General features: G+C 43.0%; 2 protein-coding genes across 2 annotated transcripts; both read left to right on the top strand.

Moving 5' to 3' along the window:
- Nucleotides 1-5,269: 5,269 nt before the first annotated feature.
- On the top strand, nucleotides 5,270-10,890 carry LOC144739264 (uncharacterized). The gene is made up of 6 exons (XM_078622236.1): nucleotides 5,270-5,396; nucleotides 6,974-7,400; nucleotides 8,256-8,458; nucleotides 8,614-8,773; nucleotides 9,099-9,205; nucleotides 10,619-10,890. Exons 2-6 carry the CDS (start codon nucleotides 6,974-6,976, stop codon nucleotides 10,733-10,735), a joined length of 1,014 nt encoding a protein of 337 aa, XP_078478362.1. The 5' UTR covers nucleotides 5,270-5,396; the 3' UTR covers nucleotides 10,736-10,890.
- A 617-nt stretch (nucleotides 10,891-11,507) lies between these two features.
- Nucleotides 11,508-18,628, top strand: LOC144739259 (uncharacterized). Its single transcript, XM_078622223.1, has 5 exons — nucleotides 11,508-11,635; nucleotides 13,040-13,466; nucleotides 14,749-14,817; nucleotides 15,433-15,534; nucleotides 17,359-18,628. Exons 2-5 carry the CDS (start codon nucleotides 13,040-13,042, stop codon nucleotides 17,943-17,945), a joined length of 1,185 nt encoding a protein of 394 aa, XP_078478349.1. The 5' UTR covers nucleotides 11,508-11,635; the 3' UTR covers nucleotides 17,946-18,628.
- The last annotated feature ends 586 nt before the right edge of the window (nucleotides 18,629-19,214 follow it).

The following is a 19,214-nucleotide window of genomic DNA, read 5'->3' as shown; positions in this document are numbered from 1 at the left end:
CAGTTTAATAATAAAAGAAAATCCTTAAAATGGCGTTAAACAGGCACCACTCATCGTTCTAATAAACTTATAATACCACGAGTAAAAACATTCAAATATTCAGAACCCTTTAGATTGCTTTAAATGTTAGTCTTATCATGCAAACCAAAATTTAAGGAAACATGTCTCCCTGCTGAAATTGTACTAATCTCGATTGATAGGCCTGGGTCAGTGATGAAATTTCCACATTCCCATAAAGCCATTTTTTTTTATTTGGTAAAAAAATCTATATTTCAAGAGGCCCATTGAATGTGAATGAATATAAAACGGTCCTCAATAAGTCGTCTTTAAAGAGCTGCAGGTTGCTGACCCCTACCATAGAATGTGTTCCTCTCATAGAACAGCGACCTTCGACTTTCCACACAATGGTGCTCGTATCGTTTACCGTGGAAAAATGATCAGCAAATCAACCCAGAATCGGGATTTGAACACACAATCAACTAATTTTGAGTAAATCGCTCTAATGCCAGTGTCAATCAGTCAGACTTTTGATTTATTATTGGTGTACTGCTATGGCTGGCAATACTATAGTGTAAGTTTTTCCATGGATACACGTGGCAAGTAAGCAAACATCGTCTCCTTCATGTGACACCTACAGTTGATGGGAAAAAAAGCCAATATTAAGATTGACTACAGATCATTTGAGGCCGTAGATAACGGGAGTGCGGTATTCGATATTAATTCTATCGATATTAGTTCCATCAAAACCAAGTAAAGTACTTCATTGGAGCCTAGTAGAGGCACTTCATTGAAGCTAAAACTGTATGTATGTTGAACTTCTTTCGCATCGTACGTAGTATACAGTCAGTGAAAACACAAACCAACCAGTCCAAAGTACAGCATGCTGGTTTGCGTAAAACGTGTTGTGACCCGTTAAGAAATGTGCTCGCCTCTCAGTGACCACATACTGGAGTCAAAAGACGTGGGGGTGTGTGTGTGATTTGTCCAGTTTTATGTCTACACAAAGAGTTATACAGCCGGATGCGTAGGCAGCCACTTTTTTAGTTTTACAGTTTTTCTTACAGGGATCAAAATCCACGTTCATAGAATGTTTGCCCCAAACCCATGTTCAAAGCAATACTCTCTAAGAAAGCCATTAAGACAGTTATGTGGTCGAGTGTACATAAGAAGTGATTGTAGCAGGATATAGTTTGACTTTGTAGTTTTAATATTTATATTTAATGTAATGTCTCTCTATGTTCTGAAACATATTTAATATACTGATATATTTATATTATAACAGTCTCAAGTAGCTAAAAGCTGAAACTGTTTTGTGACAACTACCCCAATGGGACAACTACAGTACCTTATAGGCTAGAATCCAACACGCTCTGGTACCGATTAATGCTATTTTGGATACCGTTCTGCCACATTTTGGTGGAATGATGGCCAATTCCACATAGAATCGGAAAAATGAAACAATCTTCAATTGTCATTCAGCCAATTTTGCTGAAAAATAGAACCATGGCACAATTGCCAGGCGGTGGTGACGCACGACTGGAATCCAGCACTGTGGAGGCAAGGGTTGTCAGATCACATAAATTGCAGATCACACAAATGTTGAGAATTTTGCTTCCCATGCCCGGGCATTGCCAGAAAGTGGGAAATCAAAATGTGGACTAAGCTCTATTTGATCAATCTGTGTGGGATACAGTATTGCCCCCTCGCACACGTCGGATTTATCCAGGTTCTCATGCATTGATTGGCTGAAAAAATATGAATAGTTATAGGACTGCGGAGCTTGGATAAAGATAGATTTCAAGTGTGATTAAATACTGGAATGTACTTTCTCTAACACAAAAGCACCATTTCAATATATACATTTACAGTACAATCCGTCATTGCCTATTTGCTATACATACCTGTTGTACATACTCATGGACAGAGCTAAATTGAAGGCCATGGTCGCTGACACCTTTGAGAAAGGACATAGCAGATAGACTCGTATATAACCAGGTAAACATTTCTTATAAATGACATAATACATGAATCCATGCATGTCTATAAATGTAATAAAGTAATAAAGGATGTTTTAATATGTATGCAGATTACATGCTGTTGCAATGCTACATTTGGGTTAACATGCAACATTTTGTGATTCGTTTATGTGCAATGGATTGTGATATGGGTGTAGAGTGGTGATTTGGGGAGGAGTGTCGAGTCGTGAGGATTTTTCGATTTGGACATGAAGTCTAAAGAAATGCAAAAAATATTTTACAACGATAAATAAGATTTGATCCATTTGGGTTCAAGAAAAACTGGTACTGTATTTTGCGAATTTATTGCAGATTAATTTTGCTGCAAGGCACGCACAATATTTGAGCGCCCCCTGATGGACAAACTGTAATGTAAACACTCTATGCTCGTCAGTGCAAGACATCGGGATATTTAGGGATACACTATAAAAGCATTCACATGCCGCCACCTAGCGAATCTTCTTCGATATTGTAATGTGCAAAGTAATCTGCGTCGTGGTGGAAAACGTAAAAAAACTAATTCAACTGACAATTCAGCCTCCACGTATCTGTCACTCCCATTAATTTTTTTTATGTTTACACCTGCCACCAGCTACACTGCCTCTGGTCAGCAGAATATGTTTAAAACACTCAAACTCTGGACCGGTTTCAAGCAAATGTCAGGCTTGCTTGAAACCAATGCTGGTGAACTTCGGATGTTTGAAGATGCGAGACCCCCTCATGTTTGATTCGGGTTCTCGTGTCTTATAGTACAAATCGCAACATTGAAAAATAATGATACCCTAAGGCTTTATATTCCAAAGCGGACGGTGGGAGGAAGTATATTGTGTTAAATTATATTTTTTTGTAGTATTCATGAAAGGTCATGGTATTAAAAGCTTTACATTTTGGGACTGCACCAACCACCCCATGGAAGGGTTCTCAATCTGCCTCTGGTCATCTGATGTGGCTGTTCACTGTGAAAATTCTGTCGGTCAGTGTCTGTTACACGAAGATGTTGCTGATGGCACTTGTGGAGTATAACAGAGGGGGCGGGGGGGGGGGGAGTGAAGACTTTAAAAAGACAAACTATTTTCTTTAATAACTTATGTATTCAATCTTGGAATGTTTCATGCAGAGCATTTCACAAGAGTGAAAAGTTGAACTGCATACCCACATTGTCTTTTCCAAATTAAGATGAGTGGTGCATCATCTGTATCGATTTTGTAAATGTCCAGCAAAACAACACCCCTGGCTTCCCGTGTTGTCGCACATCGCTTCCCCCGTCTATTCCTCACCGGGAAGTCCGGCGAATCTTGGTGTGATGAGACTCACACACACACAAGGGTATTGGTGCACGCGTGATTCATAGTATGCGGGCTTGTTAAATACACGAGTGGTAAATGTGTGTGCACTTCAGCTTATAGCCCTGATTAGCTGCTTAGGAAATACTTATCTATACCCAATACCGGCGTGGAAGGAGGAGTGTTTCAGTACGTTCTAAACCCGCCCCTGATGGACGTCTGTGAAAAAGAGCTTTATAGCTCATCGGATTCCTTTCCGATTCTGATAGAGGCGGGGCACGGTCAGAGCTCTAGGCGGAGTGCTGCGCTCACAGCCAAGGTGTGAGGAGGATGTGTCTACCTGCTGATGCTGCTGATGGTGATGTTCTTTATTATTACTGATAGGAACCTCCTGGTTACACCAGCCCACAGGGGATTATTGTGTCCATCCGTCGTGCAGGGAGGGACTGGGTGGGGAGGGAGGGGCTGGGTGGGGAGGGGAGGGTGGGGAGGGGCTGGGTGGGGAGGGTGGGGCTGGGTGGGGCTGGGTGGGGATGGGCTGGTCACCCCGTGGTGCCCTTATAAAACTCAACGTTTAACCTACTCACGCCGGCTTGTGCCCGCCCTCACAGTCGGGCATATTTGCGGAATACACCACGCCGCCGTTGACCCTGGCCATTGACCGAGCAACCCAACGTTCCTACCAGCTCCCTCCGCAGGAATGTGTTTTAATAGACATTGTGAACGTGGGAGCTCCTGCTGGCCGCATTACAAATGGGAAACATACACCACCGGCAGGATCTCCATACCGTGCCTCGCCACCGCCAGAAGTCACGCAGCGAGAGGTAACCTCTGAACCCGCGGACCTTAATAACCTCCCAACAATGCCACCTCAACCCAGGCGACGATGATGCTTGGAAAGCCGATAGGGGGAATCGTCAAAGAGTCTCGCGAGAGACTCCGACGCAAGATGATCCATCGCTCACGAAGCTTATGGACCACAACCGAGATTCACGTGGGCGCACGAACATTTAAAACATCTCTCCATCAGATTTGAAGCTTTCGTGACTGCAAGGATTCATACTCTTAGGTTTTTTTCGGTAAAGTCACGTAGGTAAAAAATAAAAAAGATAGAAATAATAATAGAGGTAAAATAATAAATGACTATCATTATTTTATTTATATTATTATTTATCAACATTATTTTATTATTTTATTTTTTACCTACGTGACTTTACGGAAAAAACCTAAGAGTATCTCTCTCCACCAGTGTGCGTGCCGTAATCACCACCCAGAACAGAGAACTCGTGGAGCAAAGAACGACTCCAATGCACGTGCAGTTTGTTGAACTTCGTTCGCACCCTGCGTGGCCAACTGTGCTAATCCATAGCTGTCAACCCACACGGTTCAACCCCGTATTATTGTACAGGGAAAATTAGTTTTCAGGTCCATACGTCGTACAGCAACAAAAAAGATTGTCCCATTTGTTTGAACGTAGAGATGTATAAGGGGCACGGGGTGACCAACAATGTCTGAATTGGCCTGGAATAATGCAGGGCCACTGATAAGATGTTGACGGGTATGAGTACACACAACAAACTATTCTGTAAAAAAAACCCAATATTTTTGTGTTGCCTATTTGTTTGTTTCTCTCTTGTGATGGGACTTTTGCAGGATGAACGTTGAGATGTATGAGGGGCACGGGGGTGACCAATGCGGTTATAAATTGGTCTGCAATAAGCCAGGGCCACGACTGATAAGGGGTTGACCGGTGTATGCTCATCAATGCCCGATTCACAATCACTAAAGGAGGCCGTCCGTCAACGGCGGTGACACACAACAACCACAACGTAAAAGCCGCGCTCTCGCTCGCCAAATCCGCCGTCGACGTGAGCCGTGAAATAAGAAATTAAAGGCCGGACTGATCCTAATCCACGTTTCGGGGCCACACGGGGGGAGAGTTCGATCCGCGGTCCGGGGCCCGCATTTGATCGGTGACATTCGCGGTCCAGGGCCGCCCGCCCAAGCGGTGGCCGCTGCGCTTTTTCGTGATCCTGCCACTTGTCTCTCGTCAAGTTCGCAGACTGGCGGACAATTCTTCTTCATCTTCATTAAAGAGGTAGCCGAATGGCACCGCTGACATCGCTGCCCACCCGCACCCACATCGCACCGTGTCATCACCTCCTCCTTCTACCCGCTCGCCTCCCCTCACCGCGACGCGAGAGGGCCCCCTGGCTGGTTGAGACTGGCGGGGGGAGGAGAGCGCCTATCCGCTCTGCGGAATTGTAACCGCGGTGTCAATGCGCGCTGCGATTTTCAATGCGGAGCGTTCTGCCCCCCCCCCCATTAGTCGACTGTGGCGTGGACGACCGAACGCCGTCTTCGTCTTTCGCTGCTGTTCGTGGGAGAGTTTCATCTCTGTTTCTTTGTTTTTATCTCTGTTTGTTTTTAAATAAACAAAAGCGCTTGCCTCGGCGGTACGCGGCTTGCAAGCCGTTGCGTTTGAAGGCGGGAGTTGTGTAACTTCTAATGACAAAGCTGGCCCTGATGGTGGTGGTGGTGATGATTTGCCGGGTTGTATTTATTGGTGAAACGACGCTACTCGGATTTTAAATGTGTGTGGGTTTGCTCTCTCTCTCTGTCAACACACAACGTTCTGTTTTAAGTGGCAAGCCTTACTAATTGGCTGGTGGTGGGTTTAACAACACATTAATGCGATTTAACCTCCCAAAAATCCGTTATTCTAATGACAAACTGCATCTCGGGACAATAAGTTAAATATTCTTGGTTCTTTCGGTGAAGTCACGTAGAAGGGAAATAATAAAACAAGTTGCATACGATTGAATGGAGGGGGAGAGTTGATGCACATGAGCATCCAATAAAAAAAAAACGAATTCTAGCTTTAAAAAATATATACCGCATACATTACAAACGGGGATAACCCTTTGAGTTTGTTCACTTGCACCTTGTTTTGTGTTCGTGAAATTCACATTAGGCTTCTCAGTTTAGTCTTTTAAATACAGGGCCTTGTGCGAGCTACAAAATACAAAAGTTCTGAGCCCCATGCGGTGTATGCATTACAATTGGGGTTTGTTTGTGATACGTGGAATAAGAGGGCAGGTTACGACTGTGAAGGGGTACGCTATCAGGTAGTGGGTGCTGAGATAACATCAACACTTGATACGTGAACCACTGAGAAGGCATCATCACTACACGTTCACCACTGATATAACATCAGCACTACAGGTTCACTGCTGAGATGGCATCAAGACTCCACATCCAACCCAGTCAGTGGTTGATTCAGCCCCTTATACCTTTGGGGTAGATACAATCAGGACCACTTTGTTGGAAGTAAAGCATGGTTACTCTGTAAATTGTCCCCCTGTCATTGTAAAGTTGAATTTTCACCACGGAATCAGTGCTGCAAACAGATACGAGCACTGACCCACTGATCTTTCGAGTGGGTTGACGCTGACTTTGACCTGTTCATGTTATCCTGTTCCATCTGGTCAGGTGGAACACAGCCCATTGTACCTGACCCACAATCATAAGGTCGAGATTTATTATCCTGTGCCAGGGTAAACTCAACCAATCATTACACCAAGGTCGATCAAATAAATAACACCTTTGTAGTACTGTATAATGTAAAGAAATGGACCTGAACGTCCAATTAATCTCTGTATCTGAATTGTACAGATGGAGTGCGAGGTGGCAACCCCAGTGCTGGAACCGAGTGGGGACTTCCCGGCGTGGCTGGAGGCGCAGGGTGTGAACGCGGAGGTGGCCCGGGCCATAGACTCGGAGCTGGGCATCCGGGACTACGGGGTCCTTTGTGCCTGCGTCGGGGATGGCCTCGTGCGGGCTGAGCTGCTGGCCACGGCACGCGACCGCCTGCCCTTTGGCTACTACGCTGTGCTGCGGCATGTGGTGAAGGGCCTACAGAGTTCCGAGCCCCATAATGAGACGCGCTGGGACACCGCCGCGTCTCCTGGCGATGTGTCGCTGGGAGGTCTCGTGGACGTGCTGTTTGCGCTGTTCAGAGGCCTGAGCCGGGAGCTGCTGCTGTCTGTGCAGAGGCTGGGAGGTGATGGTGGTGGTTGGGATGGTGGTAGTTGTGGCAATGGTAGGTACTGTGGTAGTGGTATTGCTGATAGTGTTTATGAGGATTATGTATGTATGTTGAACTTCTTTTGCACCGTATGTAGCCAACCATGCTAATCGGAGGTGCAGTAAGGAATAGTGGGAGATGTGCTGTCGATAGAACAGGTCAGACTTTCAAAGGACTCATACCCACATAGGCACGGCTTCAGTGAATTTTTGTTACTTCTCTTTTACATGTGTGCCATTAAAATTAAAATAAATAATTTCTTACATTAATGCGTGTTTACGCAACGTGTTTTCGTTATAATGCGGTCCCATTAGGAAACGCTTTTTGCACAACACCGAATGTGCCCGTTATAATCTTGATTAGAAGTTTTCGTGACTTCAGGAATCCATACTCTTTGGTTCTTTCGGTAAAGTCACGTAGGTATATTTATAGGTATATTTATACCTACGTGACTTTACCGAAACAATCAAAGAGTATGTGCCTGTTATAACACGGAACGCTGCCGTTATAACACGGTTTCTGGGCGGTCGACAACAAACTATTTTCTTAAGCTGCCCGGCTGAGTGCTCTGACACAGTACACGGAAAGATACAGAAACGCTGCTGCATAGCCTCAGTTATTTTTTTTGCTATCTTTCTGTTTGTGTGTACATACATCGTATCTTGCCAAACTTTATTGTTACATGAATTATGGGGAAATAGTTTTCGCTGAACATGTCCGTGTTAAATGAGAACTGACTCGTAATTTATGTCGATAGTAGTTTATACCAGGAATGATTTTATTTTATCACTGTGAATTTAACTGCAGAAATCAACATTGACAGGAATGTCAGCACTAGAAAGAAGAATGAATATGATTCCTGTGTTACAGATTTCCAGAGCCAAGTCCTACTCAAACTGGACACCATTATAGAAAACCAGATGGAGCAGTTATGCCTTCTGCAAACACTTGCGAACAGAAGTGTTGTAAATGAGGGCTTAGATGATGTCCTCCCCAACCCAATCAACGACACGGATGAACTTGAAGAGCTTTGCTGTAGAATTACCACGGATGAAAACCTCAAAATGGAAATGGTATTTTACATCTTTAGTAAATGCAAAGAACACATTTGCTTTATATTTTAGACAAGCTATCTGTTTAATGTGTATCATAATAAAGTGTATGCTATATTCGATTTAGTAATTTTAAGAACTGCTTTTTTTCAAAACAGCTTAAATGTACTTCACAGATTTCCTATCTGAGTTCACTGGGTGGATGTAATGTTCGGGAGAGTGTCCGGCGAATGATGAAAAGGCTCGGCACCAATGCACTGTGGTCAAACTATAGCCTCAGAGGGAGAAAGGGAAAGACGCCCCTCATAGAGCTTCCAGTTTTTATGGTGTTGACTAGTAAGTATATGTTATAAACCTTGCTTTTTCCCTATTTTGTCAGAAATCAAACCTGTTTCTCATGTTATTTTTATTTAATGATGCACAAGATTTGTGGCAATGACATCCATTCGAAAACATACAATATTTATACGTATGAATTGTGATATATTTAATTTTTTTCGGCAGTCACTGCAGATAATTATAAGTTATCTTTTGCGTGTCTGTATCCCAACAAGTTAAAAGTAATGATTATGCAAGCTTTCAACTAGCTAAAGTGTTTTGTTCACGTCAAACAATATCTAGAGCATGAATCAAATTCTACGTGTTTCCACTTTTTCTACAGGAGCTTGCTTAAAAAGCTACCCAAGAGCAAAGGTGAAGGAGATAGAGGTAGAGATCGCAGAAACCCTGAAGCATTCCCCGAACAAACGAGGAGGTGCAAATTACAAGGTGATGTTCATGCTGCTAGTTTATTTTTTTTATTGTTTAGAAATTTGCTTGGGAATGGTGAATTTTTCTGCTTTTGTTTCAGTTTTGACTTTCAGTCCTGTAAATGATTGCAAAAACAAGTCTTCACTGTTACATGTTCTTCAGACATCATTCAATATTTAAATGTACATTTATTTGAGAGATGGGATCCTGTATTAAAGTTTGAAACCTTTTTCAAAAGCATTTTTCTTCCCCGTTTGAATTTTGTAGTACTATTTTATTCTCTTCCACAAACAAAATTTTATTCCAGAACTAGTTCATGAGGTCTGTCTTTGCCAGGCAAAAGTTGTCAATAAATATAATAATGAACCTGATATGATTTTTTATAATATGTATCTACGATCAGACACTTAACAACTACCTAAAAAACAATTATTTTTCCGCAAAAAAATGTTTTTTACTTGATTCAATGTATCTTTAAAGACGTACCCATCGGAAACTGCTCAATTTAAAGATTCCATTTTTATTAGAAAGAACACAAATTAATGGATTTAATACCGTTTTCGAACTATTCAGGTTTGAACATCATGAAATGCATATTTTTCGTTCAAACCCACTTTAATCTGAAATCAATAAAAACAAAAGGTAGAACAATGGTTCTCGTTTTAATATTATTTTCTGTTTAACGCTCTATTAAAGGAAAAAAACGAAATCGTATATATTGAACGGTTTCTGAATGACACGCACAAAATGTTTATCGGACACTTAAAATCGAGATTTGGGGGTCTTAAAATGAAAAATCTCAGTTTTTCGGATGTTCCTGTTTGTGTCCTAAAAGCTAGCTATGTACCAAATTTAAGCTTTCTACATTGTCGGGAAGCACCATAGAGTGTTTTACACATACAGATTAAGGTATTTATATATATTGTATATATTTCACGAGAGAGTACGCTTTGTGGTAGCATTTTGTAAAGCCATTAAACGCTTATTTCTCATGCTTTTATAAGCCACATAATTCGGTTTATCGTAGTGTAATCTCTTAAATCTATTAACCATATGCTGTTTTTGCACAGGTAAACTTATGTTTGGAAGGTTTAATCAGAAATAATAGGAATTATTTTTTACCAAATTGAAGAAAAACTATTTTCTTTGAATTGCATTGCTGTAGAAACTGATTAAACTTTGTACCCGTAATACTCTAAAGTATCTTACATACTCAACGTGTGAAAAGAAATTGATTGTCCTAAAATGTATATTTAAATAGCCCAATACGTATTAAGCGTGAAAAAAACCTATATTGTATACGTACAAACAGGCCTTGGGAATTTGCAGGTGGCTATTGAAGTATTGTACATAATACAGCCTGTGTTTGAAAGCGTGAAAACAACTGCATCTAGTTCACATTGTTTCTAATGTAAACCTTATTCCTTTCAGGAACCTGAAGTCATGACGATGAAGAATGACAACCAGCCCAGCCACCCCGTGTCTTCCTCTGACATTGTGGAGACACATGGATCTTGTTCTTTAAAATGGCAATCAATACAACCTTAAAATACCATTTATATACGTTTTATAGCTAGAACTATATACATACATTTTTTGTGGCAGTTAACATTCATGACAGGAGCATGCCATCTTTAGTGACTTTTGTTTAAAGGTTGTATATTCATTGTAACTTTGTGAGTTTAAATAAATCTTTAATATAACTACATGTTGCGTGCATTTTTCTTGAATATTCAATTTCTCATGAGGTTGTAGAAATGTAAAATTGAAACGTCATTCTCCAATGTAGTGGTAACGTATTTCAAAACATACAAATTAGCCCTGCCACAATGTTGATGCCCAATGTTACCATACCGTAACGTAGCAACGTAGCAAAAACGTACACCGCCGCTTAATTACCCTGATAGCTGTAACCATCGGATGCCAGTAGTAGCTTTGGGTTTATTCTTCATGCGTTCAGGATCCCTAATCTGCCCATGATCATCAAAGGGCCTTCTTCCAAGTTGGTGGGTAAGCCTGGGTAAAACTGACGGGGCCGAGATGTGCGAGTGACTTGCAAGCTTCAACAAACATCGGTAGAGTCAAGAACAGAGGCCACAGTCGCAGCAGCTGAAACACTGCTGGCGTAAGGGTTCACCGGGACCATCTCCCCCACAGAGACCACCCCATCTCCCCACGTCCCCCTGTCACTTGGTCAGCGTGTCTGGTTTCAATTCACGGTCCGGGGCCAACCCGGGGGGGGAGGTGGGGGGGCTTCCAATTCACGGTCCGGGGCCAACCTGGGGGGGAGGTGGGGGGGGCTTCCAATTCACGGTCCGGGGCCCGCACTTGACCGCTACATTCACGGTCTGGGGCCACCGCCGACGCCGAACGACCTGAAATAATTCCCTCAATATCTCTCGTCAAGTCTCCGCGCGGGGCCATTCGCTGTCCGCCTTCATCTTTGAGGTAAACGAGGCAAGACGGATGGCGCCGGCGTCGTTGCCGTCGTCCCGCGCTCTCGCAAATCTCCGCCCGCTCCGCGCAGTGGCAGCGAGCGGTGGGGGACGCGGGGCCTGTGGCTGCTTGTGCGGTCTATAAAATACAACCGCCCTCGCCTGTGCTGTCTGCGAATTGTAAACGCGCTTGTTTATGCAGATTGTGACTTACAAACGCGCTTACCTCGGCAGTATAAACGCTTGCGAACGATGCAATGTACTCGGGTTATGTAACTTAAAAAAAAACCTGCATTTAAAAAAAAATTGCAAAGAGTGTTATCGGGTGCACTGTCAAACGTGACCGAGTGAGTTGGTTCGTGCGATCAGCTTTGCTTGTATAATGTTACATTATACATTACAAAGGGATTCTAGAGGTTTGCGAAATTCACATTGGGCTTCTCTGTGTGGTCACTTGCATACAGGTCCTTGTGCGGTCTAAGAAACAAATGCAAAGGTTCCGAGCTCCATGCGTTGTTATGCATGACAATAAGGGTATGCGAAATGTGAAATCAGAGCAGAGATTACTGAGTCGACAATCGGGTGATGGGTGTTGAAATGACATCATCGCATTTATACATGAACCACTGAGGATCGTATCATCACGACACATTTCACCACTGAGATAACATCAGCACTCCACGGTAGGAGGTGCTGGGAATCATGACTGCATTAAGCACAATGCTTGTGGTCAGAATGTAAACAAAAAACATACTCTGGTAATATATGCATTGTCTTTGAAACTGGTTGGTCCACACCAGAGACAGCTTTCTTTTGAGCCAAGTCTCTGGTCTAACACCGTTTTGAGACTTTGCTTGAAAGAAAGCTGTCTCTGGTGTGGACCAATCAGTTTCAAGGACAATGCATGTATTATCAGAGTATGTTTTTGTTTGCATTCTGACCACAAGTATTGTGGTTAATGCAGACATGATTCCTTGGAAAATGTTTCAGTTTGGTGTTTTAACATCTTAACACCTGTTTTGTTGCAAGAAAAAACGGGAAAACCTATTCTCATTCTTGCAATTGTCACTTATGCCAGTGCCCTGCTGTGGGATCACGTGAAACGCCACTTTTTTCAAATTTTCTTGCTGTGAATTTGTATTGTTTTATATTTATATTATTTTATTATTTCTCTTCTATGTGACTTTACCGAAAGAACCAAGAATATGACATGTACCTGTTTAGGTTATTGCGTTCCATCTGGACAGGTGGAAAACAGCGTTATTGCACCTCATCAGAAGTGCGAGAATTAAAATCCTGCACGACGGTAAATGCGGCCAATCATTCCAGCGGGGTTGGTAAAATGTATAACCCTTTACAGTATAATGTAAACAAATTGACCTCAATGTCCATTAATCTCTGCCTCCGAATTGTACAGATGGCGTGTGCGGTGGCCACCCCATTGCTGGAACCGAGTGGGGACTTTCCAGCGTGGCTGAAGGCACAGGGCGTGAACGCAGAGGTGGCCCGGGCCATAGACTCGGAGCTGGGCATCCGGGACTACGGGGTCCTGCGTGCCTGCGTCGGTGACGGCCTCGTGCGGGCTGAGCTGCTGGCCACGGCGCGCGATCGCCTTCCCTTCGGCTTCTACGCCGTACTGCGGCAGGTGGTGAAGGCCCTGCAGGGCTCAGAGCAACATGATGAGACCCGCTGGGACACCGCCGCCTCTCCTGGCGATGTGACGCTGGGAGGTCTGGTGGACGTGCTGTTTGCGCTGTTCAGTGGCCTGAGCCGGGAGCTGCTGCTGTCTGTGCAGAGGCTGGGAGGTGGTGGTGGTGGTTGGGATGGTGGTGGTTGTGGGGATGGTAGGTACTGTGGTTGTGGTGTTGGTGATGGTGGTTATGACGGTTGTAGTGAGGACTAGTGATGGAAGTGCTGTCAGTCGAACAGTGGTGGGGATGGTTTGTGAGTCATGGTAATGACATTGCACGGAACATTGGTCTACTAAATCAGTGTTTCATTCAGTAAAGAGACTTCATTCTGTAACCTATATCGGTGAAATGTTACTTATAAAAGGTTGCTAAAAAAGGCGTGACACTGGTACATATGTCCAGTACTCATTTTTCACTTTTTTCCACTTTGTGGTACACATATAATGTGATCAATGATGGTTATGTTCTTCCAAAACTGCACTCCTCAGAGTGTGGACAAGTGATTTTATTGGGCAGTGAAGTTGCCATTTGGTAGCAACTGTATGGATTCTGGCAATGTTTATAAAGGGGTGGAACAGCAGCATTGAGACAAGACTATGCTTTTACATGCAAATTAGCAAATAAAGCACAAACAAGAATACTGCTTTCTATATGGTCTTACATTAATATTTCCTAACATTCAGCTTCGCATGGCTTATTGATTGAACTATTCTCACACTTATCCCTTCAACTGCAGATATGTACTCGCAATACGAATTACATTATCTGGAGCGGTATCATCCCGTCTACCACTTTTGTCATCACAAACATGCTCACATCCGGAGTGCAGGCATTCTACACATTTTGATTAGACATTGCCATGATTCATTCAGTTGTGACCATATTGCAGCTCTTTACAACCTCAGGATAAAAAAACATTTCACCATTCTTGCAACTTCATCATGGGACCTCCTTTGCCAGTATCAAAATATGAGAATAGGTTTTACCCTTTTTTCTTGCAACAAAACAGGTGTTAAGATGTTAAAACACCAAACTGAAACCCTTTACAAGGAATGATGTCTGCATTAACCACAATACTCGTGGTCAGAATGCAAAAAAAAACGTACTCTGATAATATATACATTGTTTTCTAAACTGATTGGTCCACACCAGAGACAGCTTTCTTTTGAGCCTCGTCTCTGGTCTAACACCGTTTTGAAACTCGGCTCAAAAGAAAGCTGTCTGTGTTGTGGGCCAATCATCTCTCATGTCTATTCTCTTGACACGCGATGTGACACTGCTCACTGTGAAAGTTTTAAGACAGAAATGTATTAATCTCATGATATTGCTCTGATAGCACAATTTAATATTATTGGTAGAATTACGCAACTATAAAAACCACCTTGAATATATTTGAAAGTTTTATACTGTTAAGAAAATGGTTGTTTCTTGGCAGGGCAAGTTGAAGAGGATCCAGTGCAGGCTTGGCATGAAATTAAAACTGAACATGAAGACTCAGATGAAGGTAGAAGTGTAATTTAACAAATGCAATACAGTGCAATACATTACATACAATTCACCACATTACAATGTTAAACAATTCTCTATTGTACTTTGTAATATATAACATTTTAAACATGCCACGTGACAGTATTATCAACTGCAAATCACTGCACTCATATACCAAACTACACTAATGCACTCCCTTAAAACACTACACCACACTACATGAATGCAAGGCACGCTAATATACTTACGCCACACTAATTCGCGAATGCATTTTAGGATGCTAATTTCCTCACACCACACTAATACAAGATACATTACTAATATACTAATACTAACCTAAAACACTACGACTATCTTTATACACTGATGCATTAACAAACTTCACGAATGCACTAAACAATCACTTCACGACCTCAAATCTAATAATTAAACTAATGCACTAGCACACTACACGAACACTATTTCACTACTCATATAAGACCCTAGAAGTGAAGTCTCCTTTGGCCACTGCTCACACTGAGTCAAGTAATAGGAAACACGTTCATCCTTATCTCTAACGTGTGCTCCCCTGCTCCCTGTTAACCATATCAGCACTCGTGACAGAGCTGATCACAGTAATTTGTGCCAACAGGAATCACTCAAGTGTCGGAGCAACGCGGGGTGAGACCCGGTCTCTCCAGATCTGAGATGGAAGCGCTGACAGCAGGAATTCCTGCCCATAAACAGTTCGCTTGTAAGTGTGGCTGATATTCCAAACCACGGGGGGGGTGTTGTCTCTTAAAGGTCGGTGAAACTGTAATCTAATAGTCAATCAAAGTCCAAGTGTCTCAAAGGAGAATTGGTCAGTCCTCGTTGTGTTTGATAGCTCTACTGGAGGTGGAAATTGTACACACCTATAATTGGGGCCTTTTCCTCCATGAAGTAACTACTGCTGGACTACCCACAAGTTGGAACTCATGTTAGATATTCTAGGATGGTGGCTTTAGTATACCTTATCTGCAATTTTAACCATCCGACCGGTTTTATGCGCTCTATTTGCTGACCAAATTTACCTGGACATACTCAAGTGATGGCAATGTGAGTTTTAGGCCATTATGATGTTGTATACCTGCATAGCTCCCATCATGCATTCAAAGTTGCGATGTCGCTTGGGTCATGAGGTTCTGACATTGTCAATGGTGACTTGGACTCCAGCTACTTACCTGTCCACCCATATGGTTTACCCGCATTCTTGTACAGGGAAATTTAGTTTTTAGGTCCATACGGCGTACAGCCGTTTCAATACGGGCAAAAAAAATGTTTTGTTTATTTGTTTGTGTTTCTCCCTTGTGATGGGACTTTGTAGGATGAACATTGAGATTTATAAGGGCACGGGGTGACCAATAAGGTCCGAGTTGGTCTGTAATAAGGTTGGCACTGATAAAGGGTTAACAGGTATGTACTTAACAGTCCTTTCATCAACTTATGTTGGGAGATCTCACCAAAGCTGTGGTCGTGTTGGCGTTGCAATGATTGTTCACTGTGCAACTGTACGGTGTTTTCAGTCAAACATTCTACGATCTAGACACATTAGGTCGCACTTCAATATTATCACTGGAGGTCAAGATGGTGACATGACTGAATATCGCAATTTCAGTCAAGAAAGTGCATTTCTAACTGAAAATATTTAACCGTGCTTCCAACTGATTTCCAGGATATGTAGCCTTGGTGTCCCACTAGATAACTGCAGTATGGGCAATGCATTGAGGGTCTGGCTTTAAGACTGGTCCACTCAAGAGCATTTTTTTTTACAAATCAACAAAGTAGGGAGTGTTGCGAAAGGTGCTTTTCAAGGTTGCTTTGTGTAGCATCAGGCATTTTTTTCACGTGACATCAGCGTGTTAAAGACAGGTCAATTACTGAAGACTGTGGTCTAGTCTTGATGCTGTGTCCATGAGCCATGTATTTAGAGTATTTGGCTGCTATAAAATTCCACTTGATTAGTCAATTTGTTGAGCTATCATTGTGAGCAGGTCGCTTCTGAAAAAGAGCTACATAGCTCAGTGGGCCTTACCTGGTAAAGAAAAAGGTTAGTTTAATAAAGAAGTGATGCCACTTCCCAAGATATTACAGGAAAGTGCATCACACATGCTCTGTCATTAACTTGTGCATCTTTAGACATGTAAAATTATTTGGGTGTGTTAACAAATTCAAATGGGAATTCTGGGTAATAATTACAAGTTGCAGTCACTCAAATAAATTGTTAGTGTCAACTCAGCTTCGGGGTGGCTAATGCCTGTGTTGATACACTGAGCCAGCACCTATTGACTTCCTTGGTTCAAGTCCTGGGGCTGGCTACTCATGGGGGTGATGCCCATGTTTGAGCACCTAGCCCCATATTATGGTGAGGACTAAATATTCAGGTTTAATGCCTTGAGAGTTAACTCTCGGAGACCAGGTTTCATAATTTTTGTCCTACTTGAGACTCGACTCCAGATGACACATTGTCACTGAATCTATCGTGTTAATTGTGCAGCACACGACTGTATATACATTCCTCACCATTTTGCATCGACAGCTGAGAATGCAGGAGGAGGGATCTCGGAGCTGAGCATCCAGGACATGGCAGCCCTGCACGTGCAAAACTCTCACCTCCCATACGACGATGACAACGAGGATGATGTGGCCACGGCCATAATGCAGCAGCAGCAGCAGCAACAGCACGGCTCCCAACCCCGGGCGAAGATGCCGATGCGAGAGAAGGTCCGGCCCCACAAGTGCCCGCACTGCGAAAGCCGCTTCTTCAAGACGGACGACCTGAAGCGGCACCTGCGCACGCACACGGGCGAGCGGCCGTACTGCTGCGAGGTGTGCGGGCGCGCGTTCTCGCAGCACTGCAACCTGAAGAAGCACTGGATCACGCATACGGGCGAGCGTCCCTTCCGCTGCGACGTGTGCGGACGCGCCTTCGCACACTACTCCAACATGAAGGCACACTGGCGCACGCACACCGGAGAGAAGCCCTACACCTGCGAAGTGTGCGGCCACACCTTCTCGCATTTCGGCAACATGAAGATGCACCAGCGCATGCACCACGGAGAGCAGACAGGAGATTTGGCCAATGTGGGGAAGGGAGATTGGGTTTCAGGATCGGTGTTGTCCTGAGATTTTGACTCCCGTAAAAGGTTTACGATCGGTGTCTTGAGACCCATGTTCAGAAGGCTGGTTTTCAAAATTGGCTTCAGGATATGCTGTTATAGTATTGGTGTTTTTAGACTATTTTGAGAAAATTTGACCAGTTTTTAGTAGCTGAAACTTGCACCTTAGCTCCAGGGGAAGTGGTTTCAGGATCTTGTGTTTTGAGACTTGGCTCTAGGACTCAGTTTCTGGGTTCATGTTTGGGGACTTATCTTCAGGAGACCTGGTTTTAATAATGGTTTCTTAAATACGACTTGGTTCATGGAACCAGGTTTAATAATCAGTGTTTTGCCATGTTCAGGGGAGTAGGGTTTGATTTTGGATTCGAGACATTATTTGGCACTATAATGTGCGCTTGTTTCTCATCAATAGTAACTATACCTGTACCCAGGTCACTCTTGCAAATGAGACTATCCTCATCTCTTACATTCTCATCTGGCTAATGGAAATAAAGTATACACTTGAAACTGTAGCTTCCCAACCCAGTTGCTTAATTACAAATACACTATTAGTTCCACTGAGGACAAGTCCTAGAGTTAATTCCCTACCCTTTTCTCGCCTACACACTTTAGTCATTGAAGCTCACCGAGTTCTAACAGAATTCTTGAGATGACTGTCTCCGAAAAATAATATAAGGTGAATCTGACTCCATTATAATACAGTCACCATCATCATCACCACATTGGTGAGGGCTTAGGCCATGAATAGCTTGTGAGCTGACAAGTGCTTAAAGATAAAAGGGCGTGCTAATGAAGGTACTATGCTGTTCATATCGTGATTTGGCTGATTGGCATCTTGGCAGCGCAATATAGTTCGTATCTCCGCGTTAAACTCGACCCATCACTCAGGGATCAATAAAAAATTACTACCACTGTGGGAAGTCACTAGTGGTTGTACCAAGGGATAACTGGACCTTCTAATAGAAATGGGGAATATCCGCCACTGGCTAAGAGACCCACAACTGAGATGTGCACACTCCAGTTCTTGAGTATGGGAACACACTTTGTTTTGAATTATATCTTACATTAGAAAATTGTGATATTTTTTTGGGATCCATTAAAAATAGGATTCATGGATGAGGGTTTTGTGTAAGAGGATCATATATAGGAAGGGTTTTCCTTTCGTATATTATACAGTACAAGTATCACTTTATATCAGCTTTACTGTTACACTCCATAGGAGGCCAATTACTTGTTTCACTGATGATCGGGAGTGTCCAGTATGCATTTAGTACAA

This window comes from Lampetra planeri, chromosome 3, assembly GCF_965212315.1.
Source record: "Lampetra planeri chromosome 3, kcLamPlan1.2.h2, whole genome shotgun sequence".
In the NCBI taxonomy this organism is placed as follows: domain Eukaryota; kingdom Metazoa; phylum Chordata; class Hyperoartia; order Petromyzontiformes; family Petromyzontidae; genus Lampetra; species Lampetra planeri.
This window is presented reverse-complemented; position numbering and strand designations above follow the sequence as displayed.